The 19,312-nt window shown below is 34.9% G+C and overlaps 3 protein-coding genes across 3 annotated transcripts; 1 reads left to right on the forward strand and 2 right to left on the reverse strand.

The window, feature by feature from the left end:
- The first annotated feature begins 1,410 nt into the window (after nucleotides 1–1,410).
- Nucleotides 1,411–3,448, forward strand: LOC18009458 (putative receptor-like protein kinase At1g72540). Its single transcript, XM_006390585.2, has 5 exons — nucleotides 1,411–1,822; nucleotides 1,943–2,078; nucleotides 2,184–2,320; nucleotides 2,409–2,532; nucleotides 2,605–3,448. The coding sequence occupies exons 1-5, from the start codon at nucleotides 1,421–1,423 to the stop codon at nucleotides 3,159–3,161; spliced, it is 1,356 nt and encodes a 451-aa protein (XP_006390647.1). The 5' UTR covers nucleotides 1,411–1,420; the 3' UTR covers nucleotides 3,162–3,448.
- Nucleotides 3,449–3,978: 530 nt separating this feature from the next.
- Nucleotides 3,979–8,326, reverse strand: LOC18009262 (lipoxygenase 4, chloroplastic). The gene is made up of 6 exons (XM_006390586.2): nucleotides 7,769–8,326; nucleotides 7,327–7,607; nucleotides 6,596–7,160; nucleotides 5,956–6,152; nucleotides 5,283–5,854; nucleotides 3,979–4,966 (listed from the first exon to the last, which is right to left on the reverse strand). Exons 1-6 carry the CDS (start codon nucleotides 8,175–8,177, stop codon nucleotides 4,210–4,212), a joined length of 2,781 nt encoding a protein of 926 aa, XP_006390648.1. The 5' UTR covers nucleotides 8,178–8,326; the 3' UTR covers nucleotides 3,979–4,209.
- Nucleotides 8,327–14,499: 6,173 nt separating this feature from the next.
- On the reverse strand, nucleotides 14,500–15,734 carry LOC18009151. The gene is made up of 2 exons (XM_006390587.2): nucleotides 15,326–15,734; nucleotides 14,500–15,239 (listed from the first exon to the last, which is right to left on the reverse strand). Exon 2 carries the CDS (start codon nucleotides 15,219–15,221, stop codon nucleotides 14,715–14,717), a length of 507 nt encoding a protein of 168 aa, XP_006390649.1. The 5' UTR covers nucleotides 15,222–15,239; nucleotides 15,326–15,734; the 3' UTR covers nucleotides 14,500–14,714.
- Nucleotides 15,735–19,312: the final 3,578 nt, after the last annotated feature.

Here is a 19,312-nt window from a genome sequence, read left to right on the forward strand (position 1 = left end):
TCGCGTAAATAAAAAAAGAGAGACTAGGTGCGTGCGTGTTACTATATATATTAAAAATAATATACGAAATTTTCAAAACAATTGGCAATAAAGTTGTTGCTCTGTCGCTCTCAGAATATTTTAAAATGTTGAAAATAAATTAATTGATAATGAGCAAATTGACCTTAACGAAAAGTGCTTCGTATTAACCACTATTTATTGGGAAAAGTATTGTGCAGTATCTCATACGGCCACCACGTCGTAGCATAACCAATCTAGATTTGATTCAAAAATAAAATACAAAACAAAATTTTGAACAGAATTTTCTTGCGCATGCAACCATATTTTGTGATTGAGTATGACACGACACGAGCATATTTAGTGGAATTCTACATTTACATCATCAGCTTTAGTCATGAACACAGAAATTACAGATCAATATGATCTGATGAGATTTCTATAAATTTCGTCATTTATAAATGATACGTGAAAAAATTCTTCTAATTCTTTTTTTGTCGACATTCTAATTCTCTTTATGAAGCGCAAATTGGCAATGGTAGGTTTTTAGCAACCAAAAAAATCGCTTAGTATAAAGTAAAATACAATTGACCGACTTTTTAAAATATAAAACATATTTTATTTGCTTTTAACAACTCAGCCTAGCGGAGAAATCAGAGGATACCATTGTTTCAAGTCAATGGTGTGGCCAAAGCCAAAGGTATTGGATTACATTCCTACTTATTATTATTAATGAACAACTAACATAATCTATTTAGCAGAAGTAACCTTCTTCTAGATGAAAATGAATAACAATTTCATTAACAACTTACAAGTGTATGATAGTAGAGCCAATAAGCAAAAAAGAATGAGATGGCTTGAGATAGTCAAAGAGTTTCCTAATAGATCCAAAACTGCCTCTGAAAATGTCTCTTGCACATTATTATAACACATAGCTAAGCTACATATGTTATCAGAAATTAATGTGAAATTATTCATATAACAAACCCACACAACATTAAATGGGAATGAACAAAAATAGTAAGTAAATAAAGGAAAGTGAAAATTAGAATAATAAAAAAACATAAAGTTTATTTTTGGTAGTTCAGGATATTTTTCAACTTCATGAATAGAATTTTTGTTTCAAATTTAAAGGTTGAAATTGGAAAAAAAGAGTGTTAAGTTTAAGAATTTTTTTACTCATTTTCATATTTTATTCACATTTGATTATGCTTAGTGGCTAATGCCTCCTTCACATTGGATGGCTTTTTAAGACCACAAGACTTACTATTTGGAGTCTTCACCAATCTCTCTCTCTTTCTCTCCAATTTCTCACTAGCCCTTTTCAAAGAAGTTTCATCATCTCCTATATATTCAGAAAAAGAAAACCATTAAAGAGACAAAAAAAAATTTGTGAAAGATACAGAGAGAGAGACTCTTTCAGATGAAAGCAATGAGATTTTCTTGGAAGAATATATGTCTTCCCATAAGCTGCATCAACAACACAAACCAGAAGACTACAACAAACCCATCAAAGGAAAGACTTCTTATGCTCTCCAGACAAACCTCTGTTCGAAGCAGAGTTTACTTGTCTGATTTCAGCAATTCAACCATCTCACTCAACGACTTCTCAAACTCTTTTCTCATAGACATTCACATCTTCACCTATGAAGAGCTCAAAACGATCACACAAGGCTTCTCGAAGTATAATTACCTCGGCGAAGGAGGATTTGGGGAAGTCTATAAAGGGTTTCTTGATGATAGCCTCAAGACTGGTTTGAAAGCTCAGCCTGTTGCGGTCAAGGCCTTAAAACGAGAAGGTGGACAAGGCCATAGAGAGTGGCTGGTAATGATTTTTTTTTTCAATCTGCATATTGATTAATCACATTTCAAGTATCATCTTTCAGATCATATGAGAATGATATCATAATAAATCAATAAAAAACGTTTCTTTGACATTATGCAGGCTGAAGTTGTAATCCTTGGACAGTTGAAGCATCCACATCTTGTGAACTTGATAGGATACTGCTGTGAGGATGATCACAGGCTTCTCGTTTACGAATATATGGAACGAGGCAATCTGGAGGAACATCTATTTCAACGTGAGTAGGTTAAAAGACCAAAATCATACCAAAAAATCAGAAAATAATTGTCATAGAGAGAGATGCAGATTACTAATAGTATGAGTACTGTTTGGTACAATGCAGAGTATGGTGGAGCCTTGCCTTGGTTAACAAGAGTGAAGATTCTGCTTGGTGCTGCGAAAGGCCTCGAGTTCCTTCACAAAGAAGAGAAACCTGTCATTTACAGAGATTTTAAGCCTTCCAACATCCTCTTGAGCTCGGTAACTCGAAAGCTTCTCTTCTTATTTTGCATTTCAATTTACATATTATCATGTCAAATAACTTAAATCTCATATCTGAAACTTTCAGGACTACAGCTCTAAGCTTTCAGATTTTGGCTTAGCCACAGATGGATCAGAGGCACAAGACTCAAACTTTACAAAAAGTGTAATGGGCACAGAAGGCTATGCAGCTCCAGAATACATCTCAGCAGGTTAAAGAACATAACAATAAGGCTACTTGTCCCATTACTTTCATAGCTTACATGTTTCTTGGTGTATTTCAGGTCATTTGACGACTATGAGCGACGTTTTCAGTTTTGGGGTGGTGCTTTTAGAGATGCTAACAGCTAGAAAGGCAGTGGAGAAGTATAGGTCACAAAGAGCGAGGAACCTAGTGGAATGGGCGAGACCCATGTTAAAGGATGCCAACAAGATTGAAAAGATTATAGACCCGAGTCTCGAAGGGAGATACTCTTTTGAAGGCATAAAAAAAGCAGCTGCTTTGGCTTACCAGTGCCTGAGCCAAAACCCTAAGTCACGACCCACTATGACCACAGTGGTCAAGACCCTTGAGCCAATTCTAGACCTCAAAGACATCCAAAACGGACCGTTTGTGTACATTGTTCCGGTAACAGGTGCCAATGAAGTTGATGACATCAAATGTAAGGATGATGTCAGAGTCGTAAAGGAGGAAACAGAGAAAGAGGCAAATGTCTGCCCACGACATCGAGCAGGTCGAAGGAAGAGACGTAAACACAAGCCAATGAGGTCTCGCGCCGTATATTCAGACACTACACTGTACAAGAGTCTAGGAACCAGTTTATACTCCCCAGCAGAGTAATTAATCGCAAGATTAAATTATTTTAACTTTTCTACAAATATAGATATTAGGAAACGATATAGTATACAGGGGAACTAGAAGAAGAAAAAAATGGTTGTGTTAGGTAAATGAAAATACTATAGGAATCCAGGAAATTCTACATATGTTGTGATAGAAACGTAGCTTAAAAAGTGAGCTACATAGATATTATTTGAGCAGTCAATTTTTGAATTTTTGTAACCACAGATGTATAAGTCTGAATTGTATGCGTGTTCAAAAGGGACAGTAATACTTGGATATTTACTTAACATCATATCCTAAATAGACTGTACGTAGTTCACCAACAAAGAATTTCAGTGGTGTAAGCTTATGTTCCTAGTCAATGTTTTAGAATCTGGGTACATACGCAAGCAAGCATGTTCCATTTTCAGACAAAACAGATGAAGCCAATTTTTAGATTAGATACCTTGGCCATGAAGAAAGAAAGACTTGTTAATCTCACCAAACCCCACTCAAAAACGTGTTGAACAAATTCTTGTGTGTGGTTGTTTTCGTCTTCTCTAATTTTTCTACATGGTCCTGATTGACAAACAAGAACAGAGAGAAGCAGCCATTTTGGTGGAGTAATAAGTCTATTTCTATGGAGACTTCAATACCTAACAGTTTATATGTCACTAATAAAAAACTCAACCAATACAGAGAACTGTGATGCATCGTTGAAGTGACGATTCTGCAAAAAGTGATGTAAGAAACGGAATCAGCAGCCCGTTCATTATCCAATTTTCATGAGATCAGTAAAACCATTGTTTAAAACAAAACAAAAAAACAATTACTTCTTAGTTTTTTATTTATTTAATTATTTATGTCCTCGTCTACAGTCTACACCACAAATTTTCACACACTCGAGTTCTCTCAATCCTTGGAGGGAGAGATACTCATTTTACAATATTTGAAAAAGAATTAAAAAAAAAAACTAATTAATTACTCTAAATTACATAACAAATTTTGTTTGCTTCAAAATTATATTTATTTACTCATAGGTTCTTAAATATTTAAATTTTATTTTTCTCTAAATTGAAACGCTATTAGGGACGCCTCTACACGTAACACCCGGTTCGGAACTCGGAGCCATTAACTCGTACGGCAAAACTCCGGCCCCACACCGATTCCTACGGCTAGGATCACGATTCCTTCTCTCAATCTCCTTTTCTATCCGTCCGATCTCCGCCGAGAATCCATAAAACGCATCGACGATCTCTGCGTCACCGGTCCAAATCGACGGCTGCTGTCTCTCCCCGATATACTCCTCGTCCGGCGAATGCGTCGACAACGTATCAACCACCGCCATAAACTTCGTCGTCTGCAACAAACTCGGCATCGAAGAGAAGAAATACTTTTGCGGATCTTCAAGAAAACTCGCGAACTCGGGATCCGACTCGTCGGGAATCAACCGCCGCATCAACGGCGGCCGGTTGGGGACGTAACCGCCGTAAGGATACTGTCCGAAATTGAGAGCAGCATGTTGTGCGGAGGCGAGCCAGATTATGGTGGTGATGACGGAGACAAGGTCATCGACGGTGGAAAGCTCCGGCCACCAATCGGCGTCGCGGTGGTCGGCGTGACCAACGTTGATTGACTCGGAGTACCAGGCTTGGAGCTCTGTGTCGGTTCGGATTAGGTTCGGGTTTGAGTAATAACGCTCCACGTAGGTTCGGACCCAGGTTTGGATTGCGGACCACAATAAGAGACCATCGTTGGCGTATGGGTAATCTTCGACAAGTAATTTTAAACCATGTGGTTGTGTTGTGTCCGGAACAGCCATTCCCCTGAAAAACAAAAAAAAAAAAATTATAAATAAAATAATTAGATTCTATAAAATAATTATTACAAGAACCAAAAAAAATACCAATTTAACCAGACAAATAAATATCTCACTGGTCAGTAGTCAGTACTATCATATATCTATCACTACGCTCTCTACATTAGTATTGTAAAGTGTTAAAGCTTTTACTCTCCTACACATACTATTTTGGGCCATATATTGGGGGGATATATCATTAAGAGCATGCATTAGATTTAGTTTAACACTTAAAAATTATTTAAAAAAACTAAAAACTCCGGATTAATAAGACATTTGTTTACCTTCGGATGAGATCAGCGGGGAGACCTTCCATATCAAACCGCCATCGATTCTTATATGCAGCGGCACTAATCTCCAAACCATATTGACCAGCTGTGAAGCAAGACTCAATCACACCATCCGCACTAATCAAAGTTTGTCTTGCCACGGCATTGATCTCCAAAGTGTATCTCATATGAGGATCAAGTAATTTGTATATGGGATGCAGCGCGCTCAGTTGTCTGTGAGCAGCTAATATAAACGGCTCTAAACACGCATGAGTGCGTAACCAGTGGTTCACAAGCTGATGGACGCCAGCATCGTTGGATCCAACGTGGGCTTTGGCGAGCTGCCAGATCCAATTGGAGGTTGCATCTACAGGAGGTGTAACTACGCGTTTGGACTTTCGGTTTGAGCTTGGTTGAGGAGGGAGGCTTAGCTCAATGGCTATAGGCTTGAGTGTACCGAGACGAGTCAAGAAGAATATGGTTCGAGTCGCGTAAGCTTTGCGTCCATCTAGAGCGTTGATTTTGTCTAGAAATGGTAAGTATATGTCATGGTAGTCCACCATAAACAATCGGTTCGCGTCTATCGCCTGGAAAGATTAGTTAAAGAAAAGGTTAATTAATAGTGTAATCAAGATTGTTTTCTTTTGGATATATGTGTAAGTTAATGAGATCATATATAGATTCGTACTTGTTGTACGGACAAGCCGTCAAGGTGACCAATGATGTGGTCTTCGGTGAGAGCGGAGTGAAGATGTGAACCGTAGATCTCGGGGTCAAGATTGCTAACCGGTGGATAAGTGGTGACTCGTTCTATGTTGACCGGGTTGATCCCAGCTATGGCTTGGCGTGCGAACTCGTCATCACGAAGCCATGCATATTTATCCTCTGCATTAGTATTAAAGGTAAAATGAGCCATCAGATAAGTTAAACTATGTTATAAGAAGATCTAACTAAGTAGTTTAGAGAACTAATAGAAAACAAAATCGCGCTTTTAATTTAAGTAACTATATATTCGCAAACGAATACAACTACCACCACCGAAATATAACTTTTGGGTGAGCACAACTAATAAACAAATGAATTGAGCACGTGAAGCATGTTTCTTTATTAAATGGATGTTTCACTGTTGGTTCCAAGTACACAACTATAGCAAAAAAAAATGATTTATTTTAAGGATTGGTTCGTAATTAGACGGCATGTGAGTATGTGTTGGCACATGTGTTAGTTAACTCATGAACCTCAAAATATCATAAAGAAAAACGAATTAATTAACGACATAGTTAAAAAGATTTAATAAATGAGATTAGAAGTAAATTTAATGTGCTTACTTGAAACTATTTTGGGAGTATCGTATCTGAGTAACCCTTCGCTAGATTTTTGGAGGGTAGTGACGATCTTAGGCAAAGGGAACTTTTTGAACATATCATCTTGAATCCCTAACTTGAGAAGCAAGCCTTCTTTGTAAAGACTATCAATCTCACCGAAGTTAGCAAAGTCCTCAGCCAAGATACTAGCTTTTAGCGAAGGTATAAGGTTATGTAAAACGGCCTTAAGCCTACACGCAGCAAAAGTATCCTGCTTAGACTCCTCGAACCGCTCATCTCGTGGCACGTACATCGGTAATGGTTTCTCTACTCGTCTCTCGGACATTAGATCGGTATCTGTTGAAGACCGGCCGGTTCGACAGCGTCTAGGGTAAGGAAACTTGCGACCGCCAAATGTTGGACGGGCTAGTTCCCTAGATATGTCGGGATTTCCTATGTCGTTGTAGACATCAAAATCGTAGATTCTGTCTGATAATTTCCTTTCTCCTTTACCATCTCCTCTTAGATTCTCCAACTCTTTTTCCCTTAATGTTCTTAGACCGGACGGTGTCTCGTTCGGCAAATAAGGCTGCGAAATTTTGTAAACGAGACATTTAATTTTTCAATCCAAAATATGTAGTTGAACGTCACGGTAGTTAGCTAAGACAATTTTTGGACCCACCACGTCATTACTATATGATAATGATATTTAATGGGATTTGGTGATGGTTTTGATTTAACAGCTGGATAATTACCTGATTAGTGAAGAAAACTCGTTTGGATGGATGATCTTTTTGTGATTGGACCCATGAGTTGCAGGGGAAGTGAACAGGGCCACATGCGAAACCTTCTATGGTGATACTCTCAAGGAAGAACTCTTTTTGGTGCTTATTTGTCACCGTGATGGCTCCCGGCGAACCAAAGGCGGAATCCACCGTGAACTCCGCCGTGTAATGAACTCTCTCCGCCTTTGAATTCGATTTCTTTGACCAGTCTTTCAATACCGCCGCTTTACTCTTCTTCGGCTTATTCGTTTCTGTTTTGAGAATTTATATTGTTAATTAGCAAAAAAAAAAAAATTTTGTGGGAAACAAAAAAAAATCAAAACTTTGACCGGAAAACCAGGATTTGAGAAAGACCCATTTTAAAACATACTATTTCGAAATATAAAATTTGTATTTGTGAGTCATTACTTACTTGGATCAACTTGGGTGCTAATAAGCTCCAAGACGACGTTTCGACCAATTTTATCAGTAAAAGCATCCAAATGCTTAACCAAAGTTTCTTTAAAATCTTCCTTGTTCTTGTTCCTTACCGTCGCAACAGCTCTCACCTTAAACTTCACCGCTTTCTCCTCTTCCTCCTCCTCTTGATTTCTACCGACAGTGCTAATACGCAGCGTTTTAACCAAATCCTCGCTGATGGCCGCCACGACGCCGCCGAAGATAGCTGCTTTCATCGGTCTCGGGTCAAAAGGGTTGATCGAGAACTGCGTTCTTTGTGTCCTCTTCTTGATTGAGAGACGAGATTGAAACGGAGACGAAGCGAGTGATGATGATCTCTCGATGATCAGACGACAACCCATTATCTCTTTAGCTAGAGCCATTTTTACAAATGTGGAATATATTCGAATTAATTAGTATTAATTAATCAATGAATGAATCTATGAGGGTTTTGTGTTTCTCGGAAGTGATGAGATTGCGGAAAAAAAGTTAAAGCTTTCACGAAGAAGTTGAGAGCTTGATTTGGTGTTGTTCTGATTACAAATAATCTGGAGGTGAGAAGCTATTTATATGCTTTAAGCTTAGAGAGGAAAGAGAAAAGCTTATTCTCCGTCCACACGTTTTTTTAATTGGAATATTCGTAGTTTACCTATTTTACTTTATTTTACTTACTTTCAGTCAATCACATTTTTGTTCCTTTGGTAACAAAACTGACGCCAATTTTTCAAAACATGCAGTAAGTTTTCGGAATCATAATACGGACATTTTAATGTTCAACTTAAGTTTTTTTTTTTTTTTTGATGATATACATTCTTTCTTTTCGAATATATTATTGTTTGGAATGACTTGCATCACCAGATTGTTATTTTGCTGTAACAAAATTTTACTAGAGATTTTTTTTTAAAAGTTTTGGTCAAAAAAAAAAGTCTTGTGATTGAGTCAAACTGAGTTCCGAGTCAGACACGAACGCGTCTAATAAAGGTTAACGAAGCAAAAGAGAAACTTAAATGACTCGGATTCTCTTATAGTTTTTATGACCCTTTTACCCCTGGTCTTTCCTAAAATGGTGATTATATCCCGGGATCGTCATATAAAGTTGACCATGGCTTTTAATGAATTAAAATATACCTCAAATGCAGTGAACAAATAATTCGACATCGAATTTTGAAGATCGGTTTGTGTTATAGTTTGATAAAACAGTGGATTTGATATCTTACGAAGAAAAGTAATACATAACTACAGCGAAATAATTTAAATGTAACCCGAAAAGGTGTTTATATCCCGGGCTCGTCAAGGAAAGTTGACCATGTAGCGGACATATATATGTGCAAGAAACATTATAAAAGTACTACTGAGTATATAAATACTGTAGCAAAATAAATATCACCGTTATATATGCACGCCCTAATATAAAACAGAAGTTATATTCGTGATGTATCGATTGTCATAATCACAAAACTATGCTAAATTGCTAATATAACATGCATGCAAGATGACGTTTCAAAAGTCCAAAAACCCTTCAGCTCGTTATCATCTATCTTTTCTCCTCTTCTTTTTCTTGTTTGTTAATTTCCTCTCTCTTTGTTTTAGTTAATCGCCGATGCCGTATCAGATTCTTGTAAGGAATTATTCTGCAAACACAAATCTATGCACAGATAAATAGTAAGGAATCAACTTTCTGTCTAAATTAATCAATCAATGTTCAAACTTTTAAAAATAGATAATCTTTTCTTTGTAGAGTTTTCAGGGAAGAAGAGTATCTTTAAGTCGTTATAGCCACCATTTTGGTACAACAAATTGCTCACTTGCCGCCTCTTTGGTTTGGGCAATGTTTAGTCGCTTTATATATTAGTCGAAGAAACTTTAAAAACAAAAAGTTAGTTGATGAAACTTCCTTAAAGCTTATAATGTTTCATTACTTATTAGTCTATATATAACAACGCCTACTAAGAAGAAGCATATTCACGTACGTTTAAGTGATGCCTTTGTATTGAACCTCCTCCCATTTTAAAAGTCATTAGTATAAAGCATCAGGTCGTAAAGCCCATCCAGGAAAATGTTATTTTTTTGTTATGTATTAAGATTTGTGCTTTTTAGCTTCTTGACAACATTAAAATTGTCTTTGACTCAAGTTCTTCATAGACCATCAAAATAGTTCGAGACTAGTCTACCATGGCAATTATAGTGCAAATTTTTTTAGATTCGACACAATCAATTAATTACATGTAACGGATTCTAAAGCATGTCATGCATGTTGCATAACTCGTACAAGTGAAATCGAACTTAGATCCAAGTAGTTATATTTGGAGAAAAGAATTGAAACAGCATTGAGCTAGTGGCAAAAACATATTTGCAGTTTTTTCCAACACATTTGTACTTGTTTATGTATTTAATAATTCGTTTTCGTTTATATATACATATAATAATCCTTTTGACCAATTATTTTGTTAGATGTGGCGGAAGCATGGTCGTATAATATTGGTCAAGTATCAAGGCTTTGTCTCTCCGGCATCGTGAACAAGTCCATGCTACACAATTGGTATGACTTCCAATGAAATTATAACCTACAAAGTCAAACAATATAAATATGTGAGCTGAAACAGACACACAAAAGAAGCTGTATATCAATATTTATTTTTGCATATAGAATACTTACGTTATCTCTAATATTTGACAATACAGGGATAATTACCTTTGAATAATATCATGACACGTTTGAATATTTTTTTTCCATTTCAACTACACCTTTCTTACAAAGAATTTCAACGGCAAATATTCAAATAATCAATGTTTCCATCTTTTTGTTATAAATGGAAAATTAATTGAACACACAAAAATGCAAGCACGTAATGTTCAAAAAAAAAAAAATGCAAGCACGTGAAAAATAAAGTTGTGTGCGCGAGACACTCAGTGATGTTTCACATTTTTGTGGACGCCTTTGTGGGCCACGCAAAGATCTAATCCCATTTTTTCAACATTCTAGTCCTTTTGTCATATAAAAAAATACCTTATGAAGAAAGAACCGATTATGAGAAAATATCATTTAGTCTATTTTGATGGGCTGCGAATTACTCCAACGTACTAACTCCCTAAATTTTTCTTATCAATGATCTCCGACCAAAGGAAACGAAAATTAAAAAGCAACTATGCTTTAAACGTGGTAGTGTAGTACCGACCAAGAAGGGTGGTGCTCCAAAACAAACGGAACTAGCTAACAAAACAATGAAACTAATTACAAAGATTGATACTTCCCTCCGTGATGAGGCCTGTCAAGATGCTTGAAGCCACAAGTTGTCTCCCAGACTCCCACTATCGGAGAGTTTGTTTATGCTCACGTCTATCCACGGGTCATTAGGATTTAATTGAACTTCAACTCTCATGCACTTTTAAGAAAATACTTAAACAAAAAAGATGTCACGCTTAATTTGTAGTGGGTCCTTATCAATGCTAGAGTACATTGACTATTTTGTCGCTGCAATTTATAACTATAATCAATCGGAGCCTTTATCAAACGATAATCAGAGGAGAAAAAAGTAATCAAGAACCAACGTCTGAAGCCTCAATGGACTATATATGCAATACGCTCCCTCAAATATAGTTGCAACGAGAATAGATATAAATGCCAATACTATGCTTGACACATAGATGTCGGGCTGGGCACAATTACTTGGTACTAGTCCCGTACTCGTTACTTGACCCGTACTTGTCTCGTAAAACTAAGTACTTGTTTTGATCAAGTCGAGTATCAAGTATTTTAAGAAAATTACTTGCAAGTATAAGGCATTACTTGCAAGTATAAGGTAAGTATCAAGTATTAAAAAAAAGTTACTACTTGGTTTTATTAACCCGTTACTCATTTCTAATCTCTGATTTTTTTTTTAATTTTATTCCACATCGAATACAACATAAAAAATGAAAGAAGAGTCTGCTTATAAAAAGACAAATAAGTTGCTAGACTTCAATATATAAAGCTAGTTTTCCAAAAGCATAAAGATCAAAATATCATGGGTTTTAATTAAATATGACCCGAAATTATAGTTTTTTTAGTATTTTACTTGTAGTAACGGAACAAACCAAGTAATTTGCAAATAATGAAAATTTGGCAAGTAATAGAAATTGCAAGTATTTGATATTAACAAATCAAGTACAAGTACAAATATCTTGATACTTGAATGGGGCGGGTTAAGTATCAAGTATACCAAAAATGGCAAGTACTTGTCCCGTATTCAGAGTGGCGGATTTAGAATTTTTTTTTTAATGTGGCATATAAAAAAATTGTTTTTGAAGAGATTTGAATCATAATCCACTTGGTGCAAATAGAGTCTTTGGACCAACTAGGACCAATAATTTTATTTGTATATTTTACTGGGGCAGCTGCTCCCATCCTGTTACACCTGGATCCGCCACTATGATACATCCCAGACAAAATACTTCAGAACTCAAAGAAGTTGGCAACGTGTATGCATCTTGTTAGATGTGGCCATGATTTTATGAACCGAAAGATGACGATATATTGGTATAATACTCCCGTATAAATGAATCGTAAAACTGTAATTTTGATATCTATTTGTGTGTTATACTTGCACAGTTGGAAATAGCTATGAATATCTTTTTGAGACGGGTACGAAATGGATACAGATCTAAGATGGGTAACGCGTTCAGACCTACCATACACTAATATTGATGTTATTTTATGCATAACTATTAAGTTTCTTTCTGCAAATAGAATTTCTAAAATAAATTACTAAAAAATGCGACGATAAACCAGATATAAGTCAAGTAACAGGTTGAAGACGGTGTAACAGATATCAATGCCCAACACTACCGTACACTAGATTAGATGTTATTTTATTATAATTATGAAGTTTCTTTTGGTTAACTATTAGTTCCTTTTATATTATAGTTTTTTTGGACAACTAGTGTATATTGTTCCTACTTCCTGTTATGAAAATGGAAATTGTAAAGTAAGTGACTTAGAACAAAATGCGATGATATACGTACGTATGACTCCATTATTTTAGTAATTGACTAGTGGAACTAATCATAAAAATTGTGTGGAACTAATCATAAAAAGTTTCGAAAACATTTTGAAGCGGATACAAGTCGAGTAACAGGTCAAGGACGGTAACAGGTATCAGTACCCACCCATTGATTATATGTACATATTAATGATTTAATGTTTATTGAGTTCTTTTTATGCAAATGGAAATTCGAAGTAAAGGACTTCGAAAAAAAATGCGACGATATACGTATGACTCCACTACTTTATGAAGTGATTAGTTGAACTAATTATACAAGTATAAGTTTTAGGTTGAAATTGATGGTGCATATGATGTACCCAATCTTTCAACCACATATATTTCTCTCTCGTTTCTATAATTCTATTTCCCAATCAAACATAGAAACTTATGTGTGCATATTCTTAATGATTGAATCACTTCTTTAATACATACGTGATTTCAACCTTTACTCCGATTAAATCTCTACTTGAATCTTCTCCAATATATCCCTTGCCATAAGTATTGTTTCTTCAGCTCGCGTCCCACTCTGCTCCTTATTGTTGCTCTCCTAATGTTTTTGAGCCAATCCATGATCCAAATTCTGTAACACCCAAAGACTTCTTATATCAGTTTCCTCCTTCTCAACTTACTTTGCCAGTGCAAACATACACATACCAGAGCAACAGAAAGTAAAAAATGCATTAAGTGTCGATCGAACGAAAAAAAATATCTTACCAAGAGAGCATATAGTTTAGACCAAAGCAAAACACAGTTTAGCAGAAACCCAAACTGAAGTAACAACATTAGTAGAACAACTCGTCCAGAATCGAACATAGGCAAAATAGTGGTAAAAGTCCATGCCTCCATGGTGCATATGCTGCAATATGCCTATTGAGATTGTAATAACTTCTAATCAAGAAACATAGAAAACGAAACTTCACGTTCAAAAAAAAAAAAAAAAAAACTTCGAGTTCAAATTATCTTCTAGGCTAAATTCATTGTTAACTTGAGACTTTCAATACACATATATAGAAACGTATTACGCATGTATTACATTTATTTATTGCATGTGATCCCTTCAACTTTATCCTTCCACCTTCTAACTTGTATTTCTCATTTTTTCTCGGTTTAATTATATTCTAAGATGTTAGCAAGTTGAAGTAAAATTTATATGTTCATGTAGTCGAAATGTCGAATCAAAGTAGTTAGCCAATTTGTGAATGCCTACACGTTACAATTATGCTCAAATAAGATTCTTATATTTGATTTTTATCATAATAGAATAGATTCCAAATTTTAGAACCTATTGTGAGTAGTAGTGATTATTGGACAACCAACCCATCTACTTACCTTTTAAATCAATAAAACATATCTCAAATGTTTGTACATGTTGTTAACCGATTCATTACATTATATTCATTTTGATCAAAATAACTCACAGTTTAAAGAAACACCTTTTTCGTTTCAATTTTGTGATAGAGAATCATCATAAAGATAAGCATGACCCTACTGGCTACTACCTTCGATGTTTTCTGTTCATACATGTCTTTTCAAAATGATAAATAAATTAGTAAGAATCTTCTTTTTTATCATCTATTTTTAATCGAATAGTATCCACATTATTTTGTTCTTGTTCAACTAAGCTAAACAATGACACAACTCCGAACCATTATTATCAATTGGGGGGAAAGAAAAAAGAAAGTACTAAAAAAGAAACCGAGCAAATTGTTCTTTTAAAGCATTTAGCCCAAAATTTTCCACAGGTACACAAATCCGGCAAGAAAACACATACAGAGACCAATTTTGGTTACTGACGAAAATTTCCAATCAGAAAACCGGATTCTTTCCAGGTGGTGGTCGCTAAACCGACGGTTGCCACCGGTTTAAACTTTTTTTCTTTTTCTTGCAACGATGAGTTTTTCAAGTCAAACTGGCGAAACAGCTATCCGACCTAGACAAAACATTTGAAACACAAGCATCATCATCATCTTCGTCTTTAGAAGGACTACTAGGCATTGATCTAAGCATCCTTGGAGAATCTAAGCTTCTTCTCAAGATCTGTCTCATAGCAGAGATCAAATGTCCGGTTGGATTAGGAGGTGGGCTTGAGGATTTGAACTTGTAGCACGTGTTCATGTGTCTTGCCATGGCTTCCTCTGTAGTTAGCAAGCGTTTTGTTCTTATAACCTCGTACTTCACGGCTTCAGAACAGAGTCCACAGATCCATTTCCCCATGTAACGCTCTCTGATCATCTCTATGTAAGATTGTGTACACTCCTCGGTTAATCCGCAGCAATCACACGTCACCGGCTCTGGCTCGTCGCCGGATACTTGTGTCGTCGACGACGGAGATGGCTGATGCGAGACGATCATCACCTCTGGTGTTGAAATTAGCATCGTTGGATCGCTTAGTAGACTTGTAGTCATGGTTTCTCGATTTAAACCCTGTTCGAAAGATTTTGATCAAGTAATCAGCTTCAGGTTTCCTCGTTAAGACAACAAAAAATAGAATCAAGAAGAAAAGAATTTACCAGGAGAAAGGAGATGAGAAAGCAACGCAATTTGCTAATGATCTTCTCGTTTGTCTCTGTTTTCTGAAACAGAGGAAAGATTTTAAAAAGAAATAACTGTGTTTTATTGGATTTTCTTGAAGAGTTATCTTTCGTTTTTCCACTCTCCGTCTTCTAACCCTTCTTCTCCAAGAAAAATTTCACAAAACAAAACCATTGCAGAAACAGTAAATTAAAAAACACACAAAATAAACGTTTCTTTCTTTCTTTGGTTTCTCTTGATATCAACTTAAAAATTTACCCTTGTTTACGGAAATAAACCCTGGTAATTCGTAAAAACACACGAAGCTCGTTTCAGAAGAAAGAAAGAACCCAATTTTTTTTGGGAAAAAATTAGACTTTTAGAGAGAGAGGGAGAGAGAATGTGCAGGCGACGAGAAGCAATGATTGGTGTTTTAAAGGGTAGAAAGAAACTGTGGAAAAAGGAAGAAGAATAGTATAAGCCACGTCAGCTATTTGATATTCTGATAACTTAATCCTCACCGTCTATCTGGAGTTAGCCAGCTGGCGACGAGACCGACCCCTTCTCCAAACATATTCACACACACTAAACAAAAAAAAATCGAATTTTAAATTATGTTATTTACTTCAGCCGTTTCGGTTTGGTTTTCATTTGACTAATCTAGCTAATCCGAGATTGACACGTTGTTTATGCTGTCACTTCCAACCAATTTTATTGTTCAGCTATGCACGAAACAACATATATAGTATTATCACGGCATTAATTATGCTAATATTCAAATTGTATCTCCAAGTTTGAGTTTTTAATCCTATTATTATAAGGCAGATTTCAATTTGTTGGCCTAGTTTGTAGTAATTTTGAAAATATTTTTTTTTCTTACATGTTTTGAAAATGTTTTAAAATTTGAGGTAAAACATGATATAAGAGTATACGACCAAGTGAAATCGTTAATTATTAATTGCGTGTTAATCGTGGTAACAATTTATCAATTATCACCTTTCTGCCGCCAATGTTCCAATGCGGTGTCTTCAGCAGTAGCCAATTATCGATTAGATACAATAATTGAAATATTTATTAACGAGACTTAGAAATCATGAATTTTTTTGGAAGAAACCATTCATAATTTCATCTACGACTGGATTATGATCAGAATAAAAACTTGAAATTCAAAAGATATATCATTAACTCTTAGTAAACGGAGTTACTAGTAAATTGCATTACAGTTCAACTGCTACACATACTCTTTTTAGAAATGTTGATAAATACATTCAATTTGGAAGTACGAGTTATTCAAAAAAAAAATTGGAATTTGATTATAAAACGTTTTATGAAAATTCTTATTCATTCGAAATTAGTACAATTAACTAAGTACCTCAGGCTTCTGACTATACGTGTGAATACTCCTATTGTGAGCTGTTTCGCCTACATTTTAATCATATGAATATCGGGATTTACGAGAGTATTGCAAAATTTAATAGAAAAAAATAAAAACAATTCGAAAATAGTTAAATAGGACTCTACATCTTGTGACTGTATATATGCTTACACATACCCTTATAAATATAAATCCTCCTATGATGCTATTCTCAGAAGTGGCTTGCAAAAGTAAAATAAAATGAAATGAAAATATAATTTAGCAAAAGACATATAATGGCCACGTATATAATTCATTTCTTTAGTTGAATGATTGCGTGGAATAATTAAACGAAAGGATATGCCTTGTTGGCGATTCCTTTTAGATCCAATATATACCTTATGGCCAATGAGGAAACAGCAAGTTGCAATAATTTTTAAATAATTTCCTTGTTACTTTCATTATATATTTTATATTTGATACAATAAACAATACATCGACGTTGACAAAAAGAAAACCAAACAGATCGGCGAATATTTTGCCAAGCAACTGCAGATAGAAATAGCCAAATAAATTGTTTCGGTTTGGCCGATTCAGGTTCAGGTTCAGGTACATAGAGGTGTATGTTTGTGCACGTATTACCAATATATATATAGCTAATCCGAGACTAATAAAGACTATAAATTAAAAGCCAAAATCTTCCAAATCGAAAACTTGTAATTGTATAGAATACTATCTCTAATGATTCAGGAAATGTATTGTTCTTCTCTTAAATAATCATTAATCTTTAGCGTCCATTATACTAGTATGTTCTAGAAACCTGTCTTACAAAAATATGATTTGTAAGATCTTGCACGTTAAGTCGTTAACCAAATCAATCCAGTTCGAATCCTATATACAAAGCATACGTCTATTATAAACCAAATATTATAAATTATCAATTATGGAAGCCGTCATATTTAAAAGTGTTTCACATTGATCGGATGGGAATTCTTCAAAGTGTGTTTCACGTGGATGATAGATTCACACAACCCATACATGATACGGATACAGAGACAGATTCTTGGATGTGTCTTTGATTTTGGAAAAATTCTCCTTTCACCATTTCATAAATTTTTTTACTCATGTTTCTCGATAGTTCGATGACTAAAAAAATTCATGTAAATATTAAGAAAATAGTATTTGGAAATTTCATGGCTTAAGTCTGGCGTCTGGGGTTTAGTGTAATTTAATACAGGTCAACTCCGAAACTGGATGAAGCATACAAATTATAAAGAAGAAAAAAAGAAAGATATTATGTAATAGTAATACACATTAAAAGTAAGATATTGACGTGACTACTTACTTATGCATAAAGTCTGACATGGAGAAAGTGAAGACAAAAAGAAGTTCCGGAAGTGAAGGGCCATCACACAAAAGCCTGCAAAACTCCAAAAACACAAATTTTCACCGGTGATCAGAGAATATAGTAGACTGAGTTTTTAGTATATATGATTTCAAAAATCTTTTTTTTTTTAGATTTTGACTTTTACTTTTTAGTCGAAACTTTAGAAAAATATAGACTACCTCTACAATACAAATTTCACCTTTCAAGCTACACATAAATACAATCAAGAAACATTGATTTTTTTTTTTTTTTTTGTCAAAAAGAAACATTGGTTTCCTAACTAAATTAATCTGAGCAAAAAAAGAGAACTAGGATATTTAGAAGCATTTGACTTCGAGCCTTAGGCCGTAAACCCAATTTAGGTAGTCCATTGGGCCTAAGCTTAGGCATTGACATCTTTATTTTGTTATAACCATACGAGTAGTGGAAACATGAAATCTTTAGATCCGATAGGGTACAAAACGGTAAGTGGGAAGAGATAAAGTTGAAAAGAGTAAAAAGAGGTAAGAAGTAGTGGTGATCAAATAATAGTACAGAAAGTTGAAAATACCACTAGTTTTTACCTTTTTGAGATTAATAATTATTAAATCGGTATCAATACGGAGTCACCAATTAAACCTATCATGTAATCCTAATCTCGCTTTCAAGATAAAGAATTAAGAAGTATAAGCATACGTCATTTACTTAGTTAAAGTTTTACAAACAAAATTATATTCAATGACAACAGAGTTGGTAATGACACGCTCACACGCACATTCATATCGTTTTTCAAATGATTGTACTCAGCTTGTTAATGGGGAAGTGATTATTATAATAAACAAACGGTTTAAAAACAAACAAAGATTGTTTCACGCCTATGTTTAGTATTATTTCAGTCGATGGCACGAAGTTGAAACTAAAAGTTATATTTTTTTTATTGACTGGATTATCAAAAGATAACAATAAATCAGTCAAATTAATAATATCATTTCGTTCAAACAAAATATATAATCATAGAGTAGAGAAAAAAAAAAATTAAAATGTCAGCACTGTGGTTGGTCCGACGCCGACTGATTAGTGGTTACAACTTCATTTTATAAATAAGGTAGGTCCGTCTGGTCCGTCTCGAATCTTTAGTGGACCAAAATCATATAAAAATAAGTAATGAAAACTTTGGTCAAATTCCATTAATTCTCCTTAGTAATGGAAAGTGTGGCAGACAGCAATCCGTTAAATCAGGTTTTACTCAGCTCTTAATTAAAAGTT

This window comes from Eutrema salsugineum, unplaced genomic scaffold (genome assembly GCF_000478725.1).
Source record: "Eutrema salsugineum unplaced genomic scaffold, Eutsalg1_0 scaffold_9, whole genome shotgun sequence".
Lineage (NCBI taxonomy): Eukaryota > Viridiplantae > Streptophyta > Magnoliopsida > Brassicales > Brassicaceae > Eutrema > Eutrema salsugineum.